The following is a 21130-nucleotide window of genomic DNA, read 5'->3' as shown; positions in this document are numbered from 1 at the left end:
TTCCAGATGGGAATTAAATGCTCAACAGATCTGGAATCAAAAATACACAATATATATAAATATATATATATATATATATATATATATACACACACACACACACTGCCGGCCAAAAGTTCCATTATAGACAGAATACCAGCTGAGATCAGTTGCATTGTGTTTTTAACCAGGGCAGTAATCAGATTACATTATGTGCTTACATAATTCCAAAAGGGTTCTCCAATGTTTCCTCAGGTAGTTTTTTAAAATGTTATCAGATTAGTGAACAGAATGAGCCTTTGGAACACTGGATGAATGGTTGCTGATAATGGGCAATATAGATATTGCATTAAAGACCAGCCCCCCCACTCAGATCAGCTGGTATTCTGTCTAGAATGGAGTGGAATGGAAATTTGTAAATGACCCCAAACTTTTGACCCGTAGTGTATACTACTGGTACTGCTGGTACTACTATACGTACTGAAGCTCTTTCAAGTGGTCTGTTTATATGAAACTATTTGGATATAGTATATCTTAAATATAGTTTAAGTCAAGCAAAAATGTCAAATGTCTGGTTGTGTGAGGATCTTTTATTTTTGGCATTTAAAGCAAGTGCTACGTTCTTTTTTTTCACTTAAAACATTAGGTCAGACATGTCACACAAATACAGTCAAGTACAGTAAAAACTACCTGAGGCAAACTAAATACACAACAGAACACACACACACACACACACACACGCACGCTGTGGGAGGACATGCACTCTGGGTTTTTTAATGACTGTTTTCTATCTTGTGTGTGGGGAGACAGATCGTTGCATGTTTGTGTGTGTGTGTGTGTCTGTGTGTATGTGTGTGTATGTGTGTTTTATCACCCATTACAGCTCCAACACAAGTCCTGTTATGCTCACATTGCATCTTTAGTTTTGTGCTACTTGTCGTTAGGGACACCTTTTGCCGACTGTCGGGATGAGAGGAGCCGCTCTAGACTGTACACGCAAGACATAAATATGCAAACAGTCGGTTAAATAAGTTTAATATTAATCATGTAATGGCAAACATTGTAGTCAAGCGCCAGGATTTGATGGAGTTTCAACAGGCAGAGCAGAGCACCCAGCCTGGTCCGGGTCCAGGCCCAGGCGAGTGTGTGGCACTGAAGTTAAGTTCTCTGTGATCGCTCATTTTAAATGTTGGTGCAGCAGAATAAACAGCTGCTGACAATAATCTGTACAGTCATATCATTATGGTTTGGTGGCTGTCTGTCCCCCTCCTCACCAGATGTCGGCTGTTTTTCCCGTGGTTCAGGTTACTGTTACTGTGGACCGAGATTTCACCTGAGACACACACTTTTTGACACCAGTCCCACTGTGCTCTGCCTAGCCTCGGCTCAGCCAGGCTCCCTCCAGGCTGCAGGGAGAACTGAGCTGTTGCTGGAGACTGACTGCAGGAGAGCTGGCAGATGGACAGAGCAGACGAACAACAAGAGAGAAGAAAGAGAAAGAGCAGAAATGAGTTGTGACTGCTGCAGAAATGGCAGCATGGGTAGAATTGAGTTGGAGAGAAACACACAGAGAGGGTGCCATAAAGAGACAGACAGACAGACACACACACACACCCCCACACCCACACACACACACACACACACACACACATACACGGTACATAAAACCTCATGTGGCAAGCTAGTATTTGTCCCCAAGGGTCAACTAGGAGGCAAGAGACAATGGATGTTAAGCGCCACACACACACACACACACACACACACACACACACACACACACACACACACACACACACACACACACACTTACACAGGCACGCACACACACACACACTTACACACGGACACAGATGAGCGACCTGTCTGTACGGAGCTCGCTCCACCAGCTGTTCACATTATTTTCTCCTCACTGGACATCTCTCTCTCTCTCTCTCTCTCTCTCTCTCTCTCTCTCTCTCTCTCTCTCTCAGTTTCTTTCTCTTTCTCTCTTTTTCCCTGTTCAGCAGTTGGAGGGGTTAGATATTCTATTTAAAAACAACTTGACAAAAATTATGTTTCCTAGACCTAATTATTTTAGTCTCGGTTATAACAAAAAATGCATATCACATTAACTAGTCGTTATTATATGGTTAATGCTGCCACTTCCTGTGATGAAGTATCTAATCTAACAGCAGCTCACTTCACAGACATGCCTTAGTAGGCCAGCCAATCACATGCTGTTAGGACGGCATCAGCTCATTTTCAATCAGTCATCTGCTTATTATTTTTCATAGTCTGAAATGTCAGATATTCCCAAGATCTCAATGTCTGTCTACGCTGACGTCATGATATAAAACAGAGAAAAGCAGCCGAATGGTGATAAATGATTCCAGCATCACTTTGTGTGTTGGATTTGTAAAAAAAAAAGAAGAAAAAATCTCTCCTCTGCATCTCTTTTGTCAGCCCTCTGCTCTCTCTCTCTCTTTTATCTCCCTGACGACACAACGCCGTTGGTGTGGCGGTGTCGCCTGGCGGCAGCCGGTTACCCCAGCAACCAGTCAGTGTGGCAACACCACATTGTTGGGGCCTGATTGTGCAGGGATTTATCCCGAGAGGTCTGGGTAATGTGATTTAGCTCCCACTGAGTTCCCATTTCTCCACACTCCCAGACTGCCGCTGCTGACTGGACTCCAGTAAGTGTCCACTTGACGGCTTTCTCACGCTGATTAGCAGACGAGGATGTTCGCAGGCGTCCAGCCATGTCAACATACAGCTGATTGGGCTTTTTAGAGGATGAAACTGTGGATTTAGTACTCAAAGTGCCCGATAAAAGTTCACCTTTTAAATTCAACGTGCATAGATCAGATAGAATGCAGCTTTAAGGAGTCTCCCCCTCCTGCAGGAGATCAGATATAATGCAGCTTTAAGGAGTCCCCCCCTCCCCCTGCAGGAGATCAGATATAATGCAGCTTTAAGGAGTCCCCCCCTGCTGGAGATCAGATATAATACAGCTTTAAGGAGTCTCCCCCTGCAGGAGATCAGATATAATGCAGCTTTAAGGAGTCTCCCCCCTGCTGGAGATCAGATATAAAGCAGCTTTAAGGAATCCCCCCCTGCTGGAGATCAAATACCAATGCAGCTTTAAGGAGTCCCCCCTGCAGGAGATCAGTATAATGCAACTTTAAGGAGTCTCCCCCTGCTGGAGATCAGATATAATGCAGCTTTAAGGAGTCCGCCCCTGCTGGAGATCAGATATAATGCAGCTTTAAGGAGTCTCCCCCTGCTGGAGATCAGATAGAATGCAGGTTTAAGGAGTCTCCCCCCCTGCTGGAGATCAGATAGAATGCAGGTTTAAGGAGTCTCCCCCCCTCCAGGAGATCATATATAAATCAGGTTTAAGGAGTCCCCCCCTGCAGGAATTCAGACAGAATGCAGCTTTAAGGCACTTATGCATTTGCAGCACTTTGCCAAACTGCATGCTTTGTCCATTAATTATTCTATGGTATAAATACTGAATACTAAGACATTTGTGGCTACACATTGCAAACCCAAAGTCAAAGCGTCAACTCTAATTCACTTGTGTGCATTTTTTTCATTGCATTGCTTTCTGCGGATGGAACATGTGAGTGTCTCTCAGAGGTGTTCACAGGTCTGAAACTTTGGAACTGATCCAAAATGTAACGCTCCCGTACTGTAAGTTGCTTGTTCAAGCAAGTGTGAGGAAGAGTGGTGGATGGGTTGAACAAACAGGACTTTCACCCAGAAGTCTGGAAAGCAAACAGCAAATTAATCTCACTTCATGGGACAAACAGACATCATGTTCTGCATCACATGCCTAACCGCAAGTGAAGTAACATAAAAAATGTACTGATTTTAACCCAAGCCTAACTTATTATAAGTCATTTTGGTGCCAAAACTTAACCATACTGGGACCATTTCTTAATATTAATGACTGTTACTTTCTCTGGTTTAGATATGAGGATGGACCAACGCACAGCAGCTAGCGTTGCCGGTCTGCGTACACTAAAGGATGAGTCTGTGTTACCTTATTTGACAGAAATTGAGGCATGTACCTGTCATGTCTGACAATTTGACACATCTCTTGAGACGTTTCGAGAGGATTTGAATTGTTATTTTTATTCTCTGTTCTTAACTTTTCGGCGCTGGTGATTTTCTTCTGGGGCTGGGTGAAACCGCTTTTGGGAGGCGTCAAAAATCTCTCCGCTGCACGCCGAATGGGTGTTTCTTATAAAATCCTCTGGTCGCTGTGGTTGGATCGGAGTCTGAGCTGATCTCTTGTTTGAGTCGAACACATCAGAAGCACCTCACCCATCCTGGATCCAATAACATGTCCCCACGACCTGACCGGGCCACACTGCATGTTGCTTGGCATGCAGCAGTTGTTCAGCAGAGGTGAGAAGACCACTCAGCTGTGGAATCTAGTCAGAAAGCATAGAAATATTTAGCAAGTGTAGGCATATTCTGTCCTGAGAGGGTCTGGAGCCTCACATCTCTGCTTTCCTACAGTCTGCCAGGATTCCCACAGTCCCTCTGTTTTTGCAACCATAGATATTAATAACACAATAGATATGGCATGTCATTTGACTTGCCATTCTGGGATAGAACCATGTGGCGGCCATCTTACCTGGGACAAGTTTTAAAATTGCTGCAAATGGCATCTATGGTCCAGCATGCTCATGTTGTCTTTATAATCCTTGTACGTTTCCACCAACACATCAACACAATACATTTATTTATGCTAAGTGATGAGCATGAGACAACTTTCCCTTTCTAGAAGGATCCAAAAAAGACTCAGATAGTATTTGGATCATTATAGCTCAAAGAGAACAAATCATGCGTTCAATCATGAAGATAAATGTGCATTTATATTGCAGATAATAATTCATTTTTTTCAAATTTTCCTGAACTTAATATAGTCTTTGGTATTCTAAATGGCTAATTTATTTCATTAAGAAATATCTTGAATGTAGAAATCCTACATAGATTCAGTATTGTGGCATATAGGCAACTGATTACACCAGATGGATGGATGGATGGATATTATATAAATGATTTCCCCATAAACCCTGTGACTTCCTGTCCGCTGGCGTGGGCTTGGTTTTGCTGAGAGGACATGAGAGATTTCTGTCAATGAGGAGTTGTTTTCACTTGATTCTACAACTCGAGCTGATTCTTTAATCTCAACAAACTCAAAGAGACAGAAATAGCGAGAGCATGAGAAGTTATTCAGGGTGATTCTGAGAGCTCGGGGTCGAGTCACTGACTCATCCTCCAATCAGAAGGCTGTGTGAATCATCCTCATGCACTTCCTGTTTCTCTGGACTCTGGAATGGACTAACGGGGGGGATTTCTGTGTTCTGTGTTCTGTGTGTGTGTGAATGTGAGTGATTCCTGCCCAGGTGTCCACTTCATAAAGAGCTGTTTTTATTTCAACGTTTCCATGTCTGCATTTTTATAGATAACGACATTCTAAAATTGGCCTTGTGTTGGTGCAATCCTTCAGTGTTGTGTGTGTGTGTGTGTGTGTGTGTGTGTGTGTGTGTGTGTGTGTGTGTGTGTGTGTGTGTGTGTGTGTGAGTGACAGTTTTGAATGAATTTGCCGGGGGTTTCGAAAAATGCTATTTGCCAATAGATGTTGTTTCTTTGTGGGATTTTGTCTCTTTGTGTAGTCGTGTTGTGTCTCTTTTTGGTCATTTTCATTTTTTTGGGGTTGTTTTGGGCCTCTTTGGTAGTTTTGCATCTGCTTTTCACATAATTTTGGACCATTATTATTTCCGTATCTGTGTCTAAAATGTTGGAAGAAGCTAAAGCAAGTAACATAAATAACACGTACAAAGTTTAAAGACAAAACTAAAGAAGTCCGACTGGAATCATTAGATCTGAGAAAAGTCTTTTCAATTGCATTCCTTTGGTTTAGGCGGTGCCCAGAACGGCTCGGCGGCTGCACCTTAACCTTAACATGGCGGGTAAAACCCGTGACAGTGCCTCGGTAACCATGTTCAATATTTCTCTATAGAGAACGGCAGAGACGAGCCAGAGAGGTGTGTTCAGCACTCCCACTGGAAGCAGAGCTGGTTGGCTCTGGAGTGTGTGCACAAACAGTCACTGATACTGGAGAAACCCCGGGGGGGGAGAGAGAGAGAGAGAGAGAGAGAGAGAGAGATAAGGCACATACAGAATATCTGACTGAGTGCAACAGTGTGAATCACTGACTCCATGTCAGAGTAACCCAGCGGCTGCAGTTGCTGTTTGATCAACACATTCCCCAGCCCACCCCCCCCCCACCCCCCCCCACAGCACGTCACAAAGCAAAGCTTGGTCAGGTGCCTGATGCACATGTCGGTGTAAGGTATAAGGGTGAATGCCGATCCCCAATCAGTTAAAAAAAGACCAAAATCCTCTCAGATCCGGTACTCTGATCGAGATCGGGACATCCATAGTTTCCGCTGCTGCCACTGCAGCGCATACTTTAGAGTAAGACAGAAACGTGACATAATATTACCTTATTTTATATTATAACGGCTAATATTCACACTTATGAATCCACCCTCAAGTCCACGTCTCTGGTTATTTTACTGTGAAACACTACTCCAGAGCTTCTGGTCTATTTGGCTATTGTTGTGGATAACTGCTCAAAGCGAAATGAATGTTTGGAGCAACTTCTGGAGGAAGTGGACACACATAGACACTCCTTGGTGTTAATGACCTCAGGGACACCAGCTGGTTACTCACAGCTCTCTTTACATGCAGCCCAGCACATCTCACATCCTTAATGCAACAAGACATCTGTCTCCCAACAGTAACGCTCAGTCTCATTGCACAGCCTAAAACAACACCGACAACACGTAGCAGTACAATACGGATCACTATTGTCTTTGTAAAAGTCCATCGTTGCATTAACTAAGTCTCCACTACCATAGAAAGTTCACTTCTTTATTGAATGGATTTTGCACAGTGTATGTCACAGAAATTAATCAGAGATTGATTTGTTTGCCATTTCTACAGAGTAATTCCAAGTGCACCAAATAAAACTCATGTAATTTATTGTCATTTCTCAGCACTTTACATTCATTGAAACACAATTTGTCCTCACCCTTTAACCCAGCGCACCACCCACGTGCAGAACAAAACTCTACATATTCACTATATATGCGTCTACAGGACAGATATCGAAAAAGTACAATGTAAGTCTAGTTCTCATCCACATCATACCTTATATCCTCTTGCAATACAATGGCAAATAATCTTTTTCGCATATCTGATTATCCTTCTTCAGCAGATGTGTCCAGACATCCAGCATCCAGAGCCCCTTCCTGTTATGTTTTTTGAGCTTCTGATTTCAATAATAATAATTTATAGCTGACATGGTTCAAAGATGGCAAAGAAAAAGTTCAATTTCCTCATACAAACTTCTTAAAATGACATCTACTTTCTTTCTCATTGAAAAATATGAAAATTCAAATAACTTTACTGAAAAGTCCAGTTTCAGTATACAGTATGTGAGCGTGCATGAGTGTGAGTGAGTCTGTGTGTGTGTGTGTGTGTGCGTGTGTGTGTGTGTGTGTGTGTGTGTGTGTATATGTGCGTGGGTGGGTGTGTGTGTGTGTGTGTATGTATATGTGCGTGGGTGGGTGTGTGTGTGTGTGTGTATGTATATGTGCGTGGGTGGGTGTGTGTGTGTGTGTGTATGTATATGTGCGTGGCTGGGTGGGTGTGTGGGTGTGTTTAGCCGGCACAGGCCGTACTACCCTGTAATAGTCAGAGACGGAGGAAAGCAAGCCGAGTTCAGACGTGGATGACAAATATTGGTTTAGTTTCAAAGAGACTGAAGGGAGGTGTTTCTTTTTGCACGCTGTGTGTGTGTGTGTGTGTGTGTGTGTGTGTGTGTGTGTGTGTGTGTGTGTGTGTGTGTGTGTGTTTGCTGTGTTGTAAATGAATGATGATAATGTATGCAGTGTGATAGGATCCCCAATCTGTTCACTAAATGTTGGAAAACTGCAGGTCAGAATGTTAATGTTAATCCCACTCATATTGATTGAACCGTATTTATGGTTTTATGTTGGTTTGTCAATCCCAGATTTTACCCACGCTCGATCAGTTATAGCAGTTCATTGTCCTTCTGCTTTAACCTCTCTCAGGCTGCATGCTAACACACGTAACATGCATGTCATTTATGAAAATGAATTAGGATATGGCTGTTGCTGTCATTCTAATTATGTGCACAGCTGTTGCTGGTAGTTTTCTCTTTTCGTCACATGGAAGGACAGACACACTCCCCATGGCTCAACACACAGTGGCTGGGCTCCAACTACATACTACATACTCTTTCTAAGTATCTTTAAAAAGCCTTAATTTATAGGACAGATGAAGACATGAAAGGGGGGGAGGGGGGGGGGAAGGACATGCAGCAAAGGGCCGCAGGTTGGAGACCAACCAATATAACTCTATATATGGGCGCCCGCTCTACCAACTGAGCCATCTGGGCGCCCGTGTAGAGGTGGTATTAAAGTTTAATCTTCAATAGAAATTGCGGTTTTGTCATGTAACGTGATGACATCATCAGGAGCGTACAACGTGATAATGGGAAAGACTTTTTAAGAATTTAAGATTGCTTTAAACATGTACGTCATGTAAAGAATGACCTCCTGCGGCGAACAGTGCATGGCAACAATGTCCATTATGTCTCTAATATGTCCCTGTCCTTCTCCTGCAGAACGTGCTCGCCAAGGCGCTGTACGACAATGTGGCGGAGTCTCCGGACGAGCTGTCCTTCCGTAAGGGGGACATCATGACGGTGTTGGAGCGGGACACGCAGGGTTTGGATGGCTGGTGGCTCTGCTCGCTCCACGGTCGCCAAGGCATCGTCCCCGGCAACCGCCTCAAGATCCTGGTGGGCATGTACGACAGCAAGCAGCAGCAGCAGGCCACGCCTTCCACGCCAGAGCCAGCCACTTCCTATCCCTCCTCCCAGCGATCCCTCCCCCCTCTGAGCGCCTACGCCCAACCTTCCCCCTCTCCGTCATCGGCCGCCAGCGCTACTTCCTCCTCCGGGTATCCCAACAAGCCCCTCCACTCGGCACAGTACACGCCGATGCGTCCGGCCTACTCCACCCCCAGCCCCGCACAGCCCAACGCTGACTCCATCTACATGATGCCTCCCTCCCACAGCCCCAAACCCAGTCCACAAAGTGTGTACCAGATCCCCTCTGGCCCAAGCGGACTCCCTCCAGGACCCCCCAGCAAGGCCCAAGCTCGGGCCCAGAGACAGTACCAGGATATCTACCAGGTGCCCCCCTCTGTAGGCTCAGGGCCTGGCCAGGGAGCGACCCCGGCCGGGGGGACAGGAGTGGGCCAGGATGTGTACCAGGTGCCCCCCTCCCTGGATAAGAGGAGCTGGGAGAACAGCAACAAGCCACTGGGCAAGGTATGGAAGTGAAGTAAATCTGTGGCGAAACATTAATGGATGCATAAAGTTTTATTTCAATTCTGTGTCATGCCAAATATTTGGCCGATCCCATATGGGATTACAAGACCCCACCAGCTGGTTTAAAGGTCCCATGGCATGAACATTTCACTTTATGAGGGAACACAGCAAATTTGACTGCTGGAGATGTGACTAAGGTCTATATAAAAGAGACTTCAGATACAGTATTAGGGGACCACTAAGGTCTATATAAAAGAGACTTCAGATACAGTATTAGGGACCACTATGCTGGTCTATATAAAAGAGACTTCAGATACAGTATTAGGGACCACTATAGTGGTCTATATAAAAGACACTTTAGATACAGTATTAGGGGACCACTAAGGTCTATATAAAAGAGACTTCAGATACAGTATAGGGGACCACTAAGGTCTATATAAAGAGACTTCAGATACAGTATTAGGGACCACTAAGGTCTATATAAAGAGACTTCAGATACAGTATTAGGGGACCACTAAGGTCTATATAAAATCATCCAAAGAGCTCCATGTCGTGGGACTTTTAACAGACATCTTCCAGTCTCGCATATAGAAAAATCGCGTGGAGAAATACATAAATAACAAAACAAAGAAGAAAAAATGAATTAAATGAGCAAAACATTTGAAAAAAACACCAAAACTGTATATACAAACAAATATCTTTAAAGTATTTAGGTACAGAGCATTTGGTCTCCTCTCCCAGGCTTTCTCAAGATAACTAATTATGTTTCACATAACAGCCTTCTCAATCAATATCTGTTTTTATCTTGCTAAACATAAAAGGAGACAGGCAAAGACATATTTTAATATTGAGGAATTTGTCTCTTTTCTTTCCATAACATGACATTTTTTCTTTGATAGAGTTGCATAGTTAAGAGATTAGTTCTCAACTATTAAATTTGTGGCCAACTATTTTGATAATAATGTTTTGTGTGACACTACATGAATAACTGAAATGAAACAGAGAAGAAAAGGAATGAAGGGGAGAGAGAATGTGTTGTTGAAGTCGGTTTCTAAATGAAACATCTTGAAGCAGAATAGATCATGTAGTGTAATTGCTCCCGGCCCGAGCTGTGGATGTTTGTGTATCATGCGCACACACTTCCTGCTATTGTCACTACTTTCTGGTGTGCGTCTATTTTCCGTCAAAGACAAAACTCAAGGTTGGTCTTTGTGCTGGGTGATAACGGTTGCAGACTGTTGGTGGCTATCTGCCAGACAGTCCTAGATCTGCAGTGGTGTACCACAGGGTCGGAGCCTTCACCTGGCTCTTATATTCTCAGGGTCAGTGGAGAGATTCAGGGAGTTTTTACATGGCGCAGTTTGTATTATGGCGTGTTTCCACTGCATGGCACCTACTCGACTCTGCTCGCCTTTTTTGGTTTTCCATGACAAAAAAAGTCCCTGGGACCTGCTAACAGGTACTTATTTTATTTTTTATTACCACCTCATTTGAGGTTTCAATCGAGCCGAGGCGATACAACGAGAGAATCGTCACTATTCACTGCGTCATCATTGCTAGAGAAACACATCCGCCGTGTTTAAGTTGATGAGCCAGCAGAAGTTGAAGTTGCAAAATTGCCGCACTTTTCATTTTGATTGGGTTAGCGCTCACACTGCACTTTGTCAGATACCAATCATTTAAAATAATGTGCTGTATTTTATATAGCGCTTTTCTAGTCTTAACGACTACTCACTCTTTTACATAGTTCAGGAACCATGCAGCGTTGCCACACATTCATACACTGTGGCCGAGGCTGCCGTACAAGGTGCCACCTGCTCATCACACACACTCACACTCCGATGGCGCAGCATCGGAGGCAACTCGGGGTTCAGTGTCTTGCCCAAGAACACTTCGACATGGGACTGCAGGGCCAGGGATTGAACCACCAACCTTCCGATTGGCAGGCAACCGCTCTACCACTGAGCCACAGCCGCCCCAAATAAGCGTCACACGGTGGAAACGGTCCCTGGTTTGTTGGACGGATTAAGAGAAAGATGGAGCAACAACTAACTAATAATCACTTGGGTTGTTTGGTTCTGCTTTAGTGTTGCTAATATTCTACTATAAGGAGGCGAACAATGTGAGCAGCTGACAGACAGCGGGTGAAGGAGAGGGCGGCCCTGATGAGGGACGGATGATGTGTTGTCACCCAGACAACCAGTGATGTGTGCTCACAGTAGCTTATAGATCGGAATGTTATCATCTCTTAAATCATGTACAAGTCTGTAAATTGAGTGAGAGTGTGAGATTGAAACTGCAGGCTTGTATGCTCTGTTTTTTTTTGAGTTTTCTGCCTATATTTGGGTTGGATCGTGCTTTCAACTAAAGTGAACTGAACTCTAAAAAGCACTTGGAAGAGAAGGGATACAGTTTGGTTCCCATTAGAGTTTGAATGAGCTTTTACACCACCCCAAACCCACTGCACTATCTGACCCAACGCTCCAGCGTTCTGTTAAAATTCAGCAGACTGCTCAGGTGTGAAAGCACCCTAAGATGTTCTGTGCAGTGCCACACTGTGGTTGTATGTAGTTAGACTGTGTCCTCAAGGCAGGGTGTCACCATGGTGAATTACAACTCTTTCAATGCCATGCCGTCCTATTAAAGATCATTGGTGCTCAGCATGCTCTCTCACTCTGTCCCAAAATAGGACAACCAGCTTCTCTTCCCACATTCATATATAGCTGTTCTAAAAAAAAGTATTTTCAACACATATCCACATTTAGTGTCCAATAATGCTGTTGGAGAGATTGTTTCCCACAGAAATACAGTTTGGAGGGAAGCTCTGTTGACACGAGAACATTGTGAATTCATGATAAAGCGTTCGGTTCCCGAACATGAATTTATTATGAAGCAGTTTGAGACAGACAGACAGAGGAACACAGACATGTTCATTTGTTAAGGAACAGGGGAGCAGCTGGGCCCGACATCAGCGTCATCACACACACACACACACACACACAGCCTGTCATCTGCTGGCGCAGTAAAGTGCTTACTCACCCAACCACAAGATCAGAGCTGAATTATTAACAATCTTATTATTTCACTGGTCCTCCTCCTCATGCATGGACGCGCACGCTTGCATGCAAACTCTAACACACACACACACACACACACACACACACACACACACACACCACACACACACACACACACAGAGCCTAGTGTTTATTCTGTCAGTGTTTCTTCCTTCTTTTGTCCTCCGTAATGTCTCTTCCTCTCTACCTTTTCTGTCTCTCTGCTCTCTCCCCTATGTCTCTTCCTTCTTATCAAGCTGAACAGCTCGGCAGGTTGTTTCAGTCCAGCGGGGTACTGGGAAATGGAGTGTGAAGACTTAAATTAAATCAAACGCCACCATAGGACTCTAGCATGAGGACAATTCATTTTGTAGTTTGTAAGGAATTTTTTTATTTCCCTGTTTGGTGATAAAGTAGTAAACTCACAAGATGTCTTCCTGCTAAGTTCCAGTTACTTAAACTGCAAAAATAAATATTTCTCCATATGCTCAAGATGGGAAACAGCATGTGGGCAAATAGGAATGAAACAAGATCACGCTTTACTTGTGCACCAGCGAGTTATTGTGTGTGATCATATTTTTACCTCTTTTAACAGCAATTTTTGTACGTGGAGGAGACCGAGCAGAAGTGAATGTCACAATAGTCATTATTCAATAGTTTCTCTCATAGTCCAAGGTAATGTCTTTAAAGGTCTTGTTTTACCTGATCATGGAAAATTACTTTAGCGACTAATCAAAATAGTTTATCAAAATATAGGCAATTATTTTCCTGTCAGACTTATTGTTCAACAGCTTGATAAAGCCCAAGTGGTTACATGTTCCTAAAAAGGGCTACACCGTAGCTGCCTTAAAATTATGATCCGGATTTGTTGCAGAACAACAAGGACCCACGAGATCTCGCGAATTCATGTAGAATAGAACCACAAAACCACCACCAGTTTGTTCCCATCCAGAGGAGTAGAGGGGAAACCACTCTGTGCTGTTTTCGAGGTGTAGTGCAGGGAGATATGAGCCGCCATGAGCACGCTGTATTTTATTTTGAAAATGAGCCGGATTTTGTTTCTGTGCTCGACTACCTGTGTCCCGCACTATCTGCCGTGTCCGGAATTGCTGCGGAGCTCTCCGGCATCCGGAAAAAATGGAAGCTCTGCGTATCTGCTCCGGAGGGCTGGGGACCACCGGAGCTGGGACGGAGTCGGGACGCAGCCGTTCCGCAACTGGTGGAAATTAGGAGTTACTATATCACAGTGTTGTGGTACTTCAGACCGGTCTCAAGACCACTTTTTGAAGGTCTCAGTCTCAGCTCGGAATCAGTCGCATTTTCACTCTCGGCTCGGATGAAGAGGACTGGGGATTTTATTTCAGGACCTGTCAAGACCACCACTGCAGGGATATCACCCAACTGCCTGTGCATTGTCTGATTTATTTAGTAACATCATTACTGTGATTGGATGTAAAACGTCCTGCTTCAAATGCAACAGCTTGACTCACTTGACTGATTTGAAATTTGCAACTGTCAACCCCCGATAAGTCTATTCCCATTAAAATCGTCACTAAAGTTATTTTTCATGCAGAAATGATCAAAACGCAGCAACATGTGCAACGTTTTACCACAGTCCCGGAAGCTACAAGTCGAACCAACCCGGGAATGTTATTATTAACTTGGCCCCACTTTGTCATGCCATGAAAAAAACAGGGAAGATACACAAGATGCCAATGATTTGAAGTATTTCTTACCAAAAGTATAAGGTGTGGAAATCAGTAGCATCCCTTGTGTTAAAGTGGACGTGTGTAAAATGTGTGTTGGGTGATTTTAATGCAAAAATGATCAATAGAACAGACAAAATAGAAGCAGGGCTTATGGTGTTGGCAGAGTAGGGAGAGCAAAGAAGGACCAAAGTCCAGGAAGCGGGGCCTTTTTTTTCTCCATCCATCAGAAGACACCTTGAACACAGTTGCACAGCGTTAGAACAAGTAGACGACAGCTAGCAGGGGCCGTCACAGGAATGGTTAAAGTAGTGGTGTTGCACACATGCCACAGAAAGTAAAATTTGCAGCTACCAATATCTTCTTGCCCCACCCTTACACCAACATTTCCATTTATAGCCCACATAAGATCTTCCATGACATAATGCCATGACGTCTCCTGAGATCACGCTCCCTGGAGGAGAAGCCTGTAGAATCTGGTGATTCATTGCCGGCGAAAACTAGCTTCTCTAGTTTCAGCATCACTCCTGCCTGAGATCACTCGGGAATAGAGGAATCATTTGTACATGTTTTGTTTCTTCCAAAAGTTCATATTTTTAGGTTTTAATGAATAGTGCAACCTGTAGCAGCCACTACCAATGCATCACTCTGGGTGTTGTCTGCCACGGCTGCATTAATAGTGGCATCCTAATTGCCTCTGAAGGGGGTTAGTGGACATGGAACAGTGACGTCCTACCCCGGCTCTGTATTCCCCAGGGAGAGAGTGAGCGGTGTCCCAGAGGTTAGTGTATGTTTACCTACATATACCTACCTTCTCCGGGGCTCTATGCAGAGCATTCATGTTGTTTATGGAAAGGAGAACCAGGAAAGGAGTCGGGGGATATCATCATACGATGTCATTGCGATTTTAAACATATCGAAATATTTTGCGATATATTGCAATTTAGAATCTTAAAAAAAAATTAGAAGTTAGAAAAAAATTCAACCTTCTAATTTTTCACAATTTCAAATAATGTCCCCAAAAGGAAACTTTGTCCTTATCTGTTTTATCGACACAGATACATTTCTCTGTTTGTTCATATCCCTTCAATGTTATTGCTGCAAAATGGAATTATCAAGCAGACAAAACGACCAACACATACATAGTAAAAGATCCATACTTGGCGTCTGTGTATCGATACAGTATTGCCACAGAAAATATTGCAATACTATGTTGTATTGTTTTTTTCCCCCAGCCATTAGTAGTAGAAAGGACCGAGTTAACTGCTGTACTAGACCTTCTGTTGTCAGTGTGTGTGTGTGTTGTGTGGTGTGTGTGTGTGTGTGTGTGTGTTGTGTGTGTTGTGTGTGTGTGTGTGTGTGTGTGTGTGTGTGTGTGTGTGTGTGTGTGTGTGTGTGTGTGTGTGTGTGTGTGGGTGTGTGTGTGTGTGTGTGTGTGTGTGTGTGTGTGTGTGTGTGTGTGTGTGTGTGTGTGTGTGTGTGGTGTGTGTGTGTGTGTGTGTGTGTGTTGTGTGTGTGTGTGTGTGTGTGTGTGTGTGTGTGTGTGTGTGTGTGTGGTGTGTGTGTGTTGTGTGTGTGTGTGTGTGTGTGTGTGTGTGTGTGTCGTGCGTGCGTGCGTGCGTGCTGCGGGTGCGTGCGTTCGTGCGTGCTGCGTGCGTGCGTGCGTGCGTGCTGCGTGCTTGCGTGCGTGTGCGTGCGGCACTGTATTTACCTTGCCGATGCCCTTCATGTAACGGTTGTTCTTACGCTCACTTACCTCCGCTCGCCTCCGCTCCGACAAACCCCCACTCAAAGACACACACTTGAACCGTGCCAGTTAGTCATTAGGAGATAAGGAATTCCTGCTGAGGGAAGACACACACACACACACACACAACATACACACTCTCTCTCTCTCTCTCGGGCTCTCTCTCTCTCTCTCTCTCTCTCTCTCTCTCTCTCTCTCTCTCTCTCTTTCATCCACACAGATGAGCAGTAATTGAAGAGTGATGAAAACAGCAGTGTTTGTTTAAGCGTGGAGAGAGAAAGATGGAGAGGCAGAGTCTCAGCTGCTGACGAAGGCTCCGGCTCGGCTCCACACACCAAATGGCCCTTTGTAAGATCGTCGAGGCAGACAGCAAATATCAGAGGCACACGACTGTCAACAGACCAACAGAGGTGCTAACACGGGCGATGTGAGGGGAATCCCAAACTGTGAGCCAAAGAAAAGAAAAGAAAGATTTCTCTGTTTTGTTTCGGTTGAACAGCACACAGAGAGCTCGGGCCATCTTGTTTTTGACCTGATCTCTCCAGAGTCTGGCAGGGGTCTGGACTTTCAATTCCTTTTTCTGATTCATGCACATGGATTAGGAATTTGTTCCCGCCAGTTACACGTGTGTGTGTGTGCATGAATTGACAGTATTATTAACTAGCGTTAAAGTTGATATTGGAAGTCACCGTTTTAAAAGGAAAAAGATTAACTCAAGGTCCACTTACTGTGTTATTGTTTTCCTAGAGCTTTTTTGGTCATAAATACACAGATGCTGCCTTGACTGTGTCAGCCCGTTGCTGCAACACGCAGTAAGGACTGAGCCTTGGTTTATGGGGCGCATGCTGAGCTACCGGGGCGCCCCAACGCCGCCGCCATCTCCACCGGGCAAGACTAGCTTGTAATCAAATACATTACATTTAAGTTGACATTGGAATGCGTAGTTTGGAGCTTTCAATTCCTCCTCTTCATCAGCGTATTGAGTTTGGGGACAGAATCTGGGTTGTGTGTCTGTGTGTGTTTGTGTGTGTGTGTGTGTGTGTGTGTGTGTGTGTGTCAGGAGGTCAGGCGGTCAGGCAGTAGTGTCAGCTGACACAGCTGTCATCAAAGGCATGGATGTGCTAGCAGGGGTGTGTCAACAGCCACGTGTCACAGTTTATCCCATCTTAACACACAGACAGACACACACACACACACACTCAGTTTAAGCTCAGGGTTTAAAATACTGACAGAGTGGAATTTGCATTGTATTGCATTAAAACAATCACTTTTGTGTGTGTGTGTGTGTGTGTGTGTGTGTGTGTGTGTGTGTGTGTGTGTGTGTGTGTGTGTGTGTGTGTGTGTGTGTGTGTGTGTGTGTGTGTGTGTGTGTGTCTGCCAGTGTGTGAGGCTGCACCACATGCTGAGAGATTAACTGGAGACTTATGAAGTCAACACGGCTGTCTGGCACACTCCCACACATATCTGCAGAGATGACTGTGCTCACACGCATGTACACACACACACACACACACACACACACACACACACACACACATATATGACTGAAGTAGGGCTGGGCAATATGAAGTATATTTTGTCAAATATAAATGTATAAAATGTCTATTTTGTACATATATTTATATTCATCATTTCTATCACGGCTGAACTGCGGCAAAGGAATATTTCCCGGGGAGTTGTGTTACTAATTGTGTGTGTGTGTGTGTGTGTGTGTGTGTGTGTGTGTGTGTGTGTGTGTGTGTGTGTGTGTGGTGTGTGTGTGTGTGTGTGTGTGGTGTGTGTGTGTGTGTTTAGCAACAGTGTTTATTCCTAATTGCCAAAGTTTAGGAGAACAATTTTCAAAAGCAACACATTTTACATATTATAGCAGCATACATATCCTAATAGCTCGAGTTGTCCTAAAAAATTGATGTCTATAACTTGATTGTGCATAACAGCAGTGTGTTTATCCAAGCATTATACACAAGGAGACCAGACAACCCAAAGATTGGAAAAAGTGTCTGGAATGCCCATTCAAACAGGAGTTCACATTCCTGAGAGGGAGATGGATAAACCCAAATGACAATAGAGTCTGGTGTAGGGTGGTCTCCCCTCTCGCTGGTTAATACCTTCTGGGAATGTGGATGTTTTTGTGAGTAGGAATGACCAACACACAAGAGCGTTCAACGAGAGCAAGATGTTTCCAACAATATGACCCCCCCCCCCCCCCCCCCCCCCCCCCCCCACACACCACCACACACACACCACCACACACACACACACACGCTCCCAACTCAACAGCCCCTAGCTAACACCAATATAATGACATTCTAATGAATCAATATTTATTTCATCACCAGTCCTTTCCTGTAATCTCGAGGTGGGTCAGTCCATCTGGATTTTGCTAGACAGCCAGTCTGAGAGCACACACACACACACACACACACACACACACACACACACACACACACACACACACACACACACACACACACACCAGTCATGCCATGTGGTGTTGGAATCCAGTTCAATTTAGTGGGGGTAGAGTGTGTTGGCTCTCACTTGGAGACATGCCCCCCCCCCCCCCCCCCGTGTTAAGACCCCTGCACTGTCGCTTGGTGCCTCTGTGTGTGTGTGTGTGTGTGGGGGGGGCCACATAGCTGGCATGGCATTCAAAGGCTGTGACTCCAACTGTTTTTGTTTTTTCTCCACGTCTGTGTCTCTCTCTCTCTCTCTGTGATCCCGAGCAGCAGTGTCACACTTCACCAGGAGTTACAGGGAGTTGAAATCTATGTCGCAGTAACCTCGGTTCTGTCGGTGGTTGCGTCTGACAATAAACACATCCGATTTAAAGTGCCGTTTACCCATAAACACACTGTATGTGTCTCACCTCCCTACCTTTATCCGTCTCTGAGATGTCTGTCCCCATCCATTGGATGGGAATCACATTTTGTTTGTGCAGCATCACATCTTTTAAGAGAGATTGTAACACCAATGTGTGCATGATGCATATAACCACTTGTTTGTTTATGTCATTTGTGCGTACAGTATCTTCCACTGCACATCCTTTTTGTACACACAGACGGCTGTAACTCGATCCAATCCACTTTGTTTATATAGCACGATTTTAACAAACACAAGGTTTCCAAAGTGCGGCCCCAAAAGATAATACAGAATAAATAGATAACACAATAAAAGCCCAGTAAAAAATATAAGGTACAATAACATGAATACAATAAAATGCACTGCCAGCGTACGATAAAGGTATACACTGGCTGGTGTTAAAAGCCAATGAATAGATTGAAAAAAAAAAAAGGTATATTGACAAATTTTTCAAATTTGTCATTTTTGTACCCGTACATATAAATATTTATGTATTTAAGTCTTTACTTTCAGCACGTAGAACACAGCAAAGCTACGCGCTGCGTTGTCCTCCGTCCGCTGGTACCAAGCAGGAGTAGAGATGAGGATCTGAAGCAGCTCGTCCTCCAGTTCAGACTCACCACCCAACCATCCGGCTGTAATTAGGCCTCTCTCTATTTATACCCCATTTTCTCTTTCAACTCCACATCTGTCCTGTGAAGATTTATGTTTTCCCCGCTGCAGCTGCATGTATAGAAAGTCTATTTTTCACTGTGTGGTTGCAGCGGTCATTTTGAAGTTGGAAGATTGGACTTCATGGGAGAATGCGCTGTGTTTACCACCAGATAGGACGAACTGGGATTTTGTCCTGCTTTTTGTTTTGTAGACCGAAAGCCCACGCCCTGGTTTCTCGTCAACTGTCCTTTCTCATCGGCTTAAAGCAGGGAAAGAGAAAGAAAGAGAGGAGAGAGAAGGGGGGGGGGGGAGGGAGGGACATTGCTCGGAGCAAAGGTCATCTCTTGAACAATGACTTCTGCTTGACGTAATCATACAAATGGAACAAAAGAGTGAGCATCCCAGCTAGTGCCACACACTCTGTCTAGTTTGTGTGTGTGTGTGTGTGTGTGTGTGTGTGTGTGTGTGTGTGGTAGTGTTGTGTGTGTGATGTTTGGTGTGTGTGTGTGTGGAGTGGTTTGTGTGTGTGTGTGTGTGCAGTAGTTGCATGCTTAGGAATTCCCTCACGAGTTCCTATAAATGAGTTTTGTTGGAAGGGTTTTAGTATGTATAGGTCAGAGTACGCAGCTTTACGAGGCCGCAGATTTATTCTAGTACACTGGACACAGAGTATTTCGTTGGTGGTTATGTAGGTCAAAATGTGAAAGATCACGCCCCCCCCCCCCCCGGCCAGGTTCTGTGATGTCACATACAAAATAGGGATGAACGGGACTTGTGACAGCTGTGTGCTGGCTGTCATTCAGTCCTGTCTGTGTATTCAGAGAATCAACTTGACAGTCACAGTCTATTCCAATTCTACAAAATACACGTAGGGGCATACGGGAACACCTGTGAAAGGATGGCGAGGATCAGAAGAAAGGTTCCTGGAAAGAAGCTAACCGCAGGAAACCGATCTATAAGACTCAAACTTAACTCAGTAGTATAAAGTAGTGGTTCCAAACTTTGGTCCGAGGTACCCCCTGAAGTCTCTTTATATAGACCTTAGTGGTCCCATAAAACTGTATCTGAAGTCTCTTTTATATAGACCTTAGTGGTCCCCTAATACTGTATCTGAAGTCTCTTTTATATAGACCTTAGTGGTCCCTAATACTGTATCTGAAGTCTCTTTTATATAGACCTTAGTGGTCCTTAATACTGTATCTGAAGTCTCTTTTATATAGACCTTAGTGGTCCCCTAATACTGTATCTGAAGTCTCTTTTATATAGACCTTAGTGGTCCCCTAATACTGTATCTGAAGTCTCTTTTATATAGACCTTAGTGGCCCCTAATACTGTATCTGAAGTCTCTTTTATATAGACCTTAGTGGTCCCCTAATACTGTATCTGAAGTCTCTTTTATATAGACCTTAGTGGTCCCCTAATATTGTATCTGAAGTCTCTTTCCCAAAGTTCAGCCTTGGTGCAGAATTCCAGCCACTAGAGCCAGTCCCACAATGAGCTGTCCTTAGTATGTGTCATTTCTGAGTCTGTAGCTTTTGAGGAGGAGAGGGGGGGGGGGGGGGGGCAAGGTGGAGGCTGGGGGTGTGGCCTTGACCAACTGCCACTTTGCTTGTTTGAAAGCCATGATATCTCTCTCTCATGGGGGGGCCAAATTCTCTGGGCGGGCAAAGCTGAGAAAAGGGAGGTAACCTTGCTCCTTATG

General features: G+C 44.4%; 1 protein-coding gene across 1 annotated transcript in view; it reads left to right on the top strand.

The window, feature by feature from the left end:
* Positions 1–21130, top strand: part of bcar1 (BCAR1 scaffold protein, Cas family member) — a 75798-nt gene that overhangs the window by 42913 nt on the left and 11755 nt on the right. The window contains 1 exon segment of the mRNA XM_032524395.1: positions 8693–9416. Within this exon segment, the coding sequence (XP_032380286.1) occupies positions 8693–9416 (724 nt within the window).

The sequence above is a fragment of the Etheostoma spectabile genome, chromosome 8 (assembly GCF_008692095.1).
Source record: "Etheostoma spectabile isolate EspeVRDwgs_2016 chromosome 8, UIUC_Espe_1.0, whole genome shotgun sequence".
In the NCBI taxonomy this organism is placed as follows: Eukaryota; Metazoa; Chordata; class Actinopteri; order Perciformes; family Percidae; genus Etheostoma; species Etheostoma spectabile.
The sequence above is the reverse complement of the archived record's forward strand: the minus strand, read 5'-3'. Positions and strand labels throughout refer to the sequence as shown.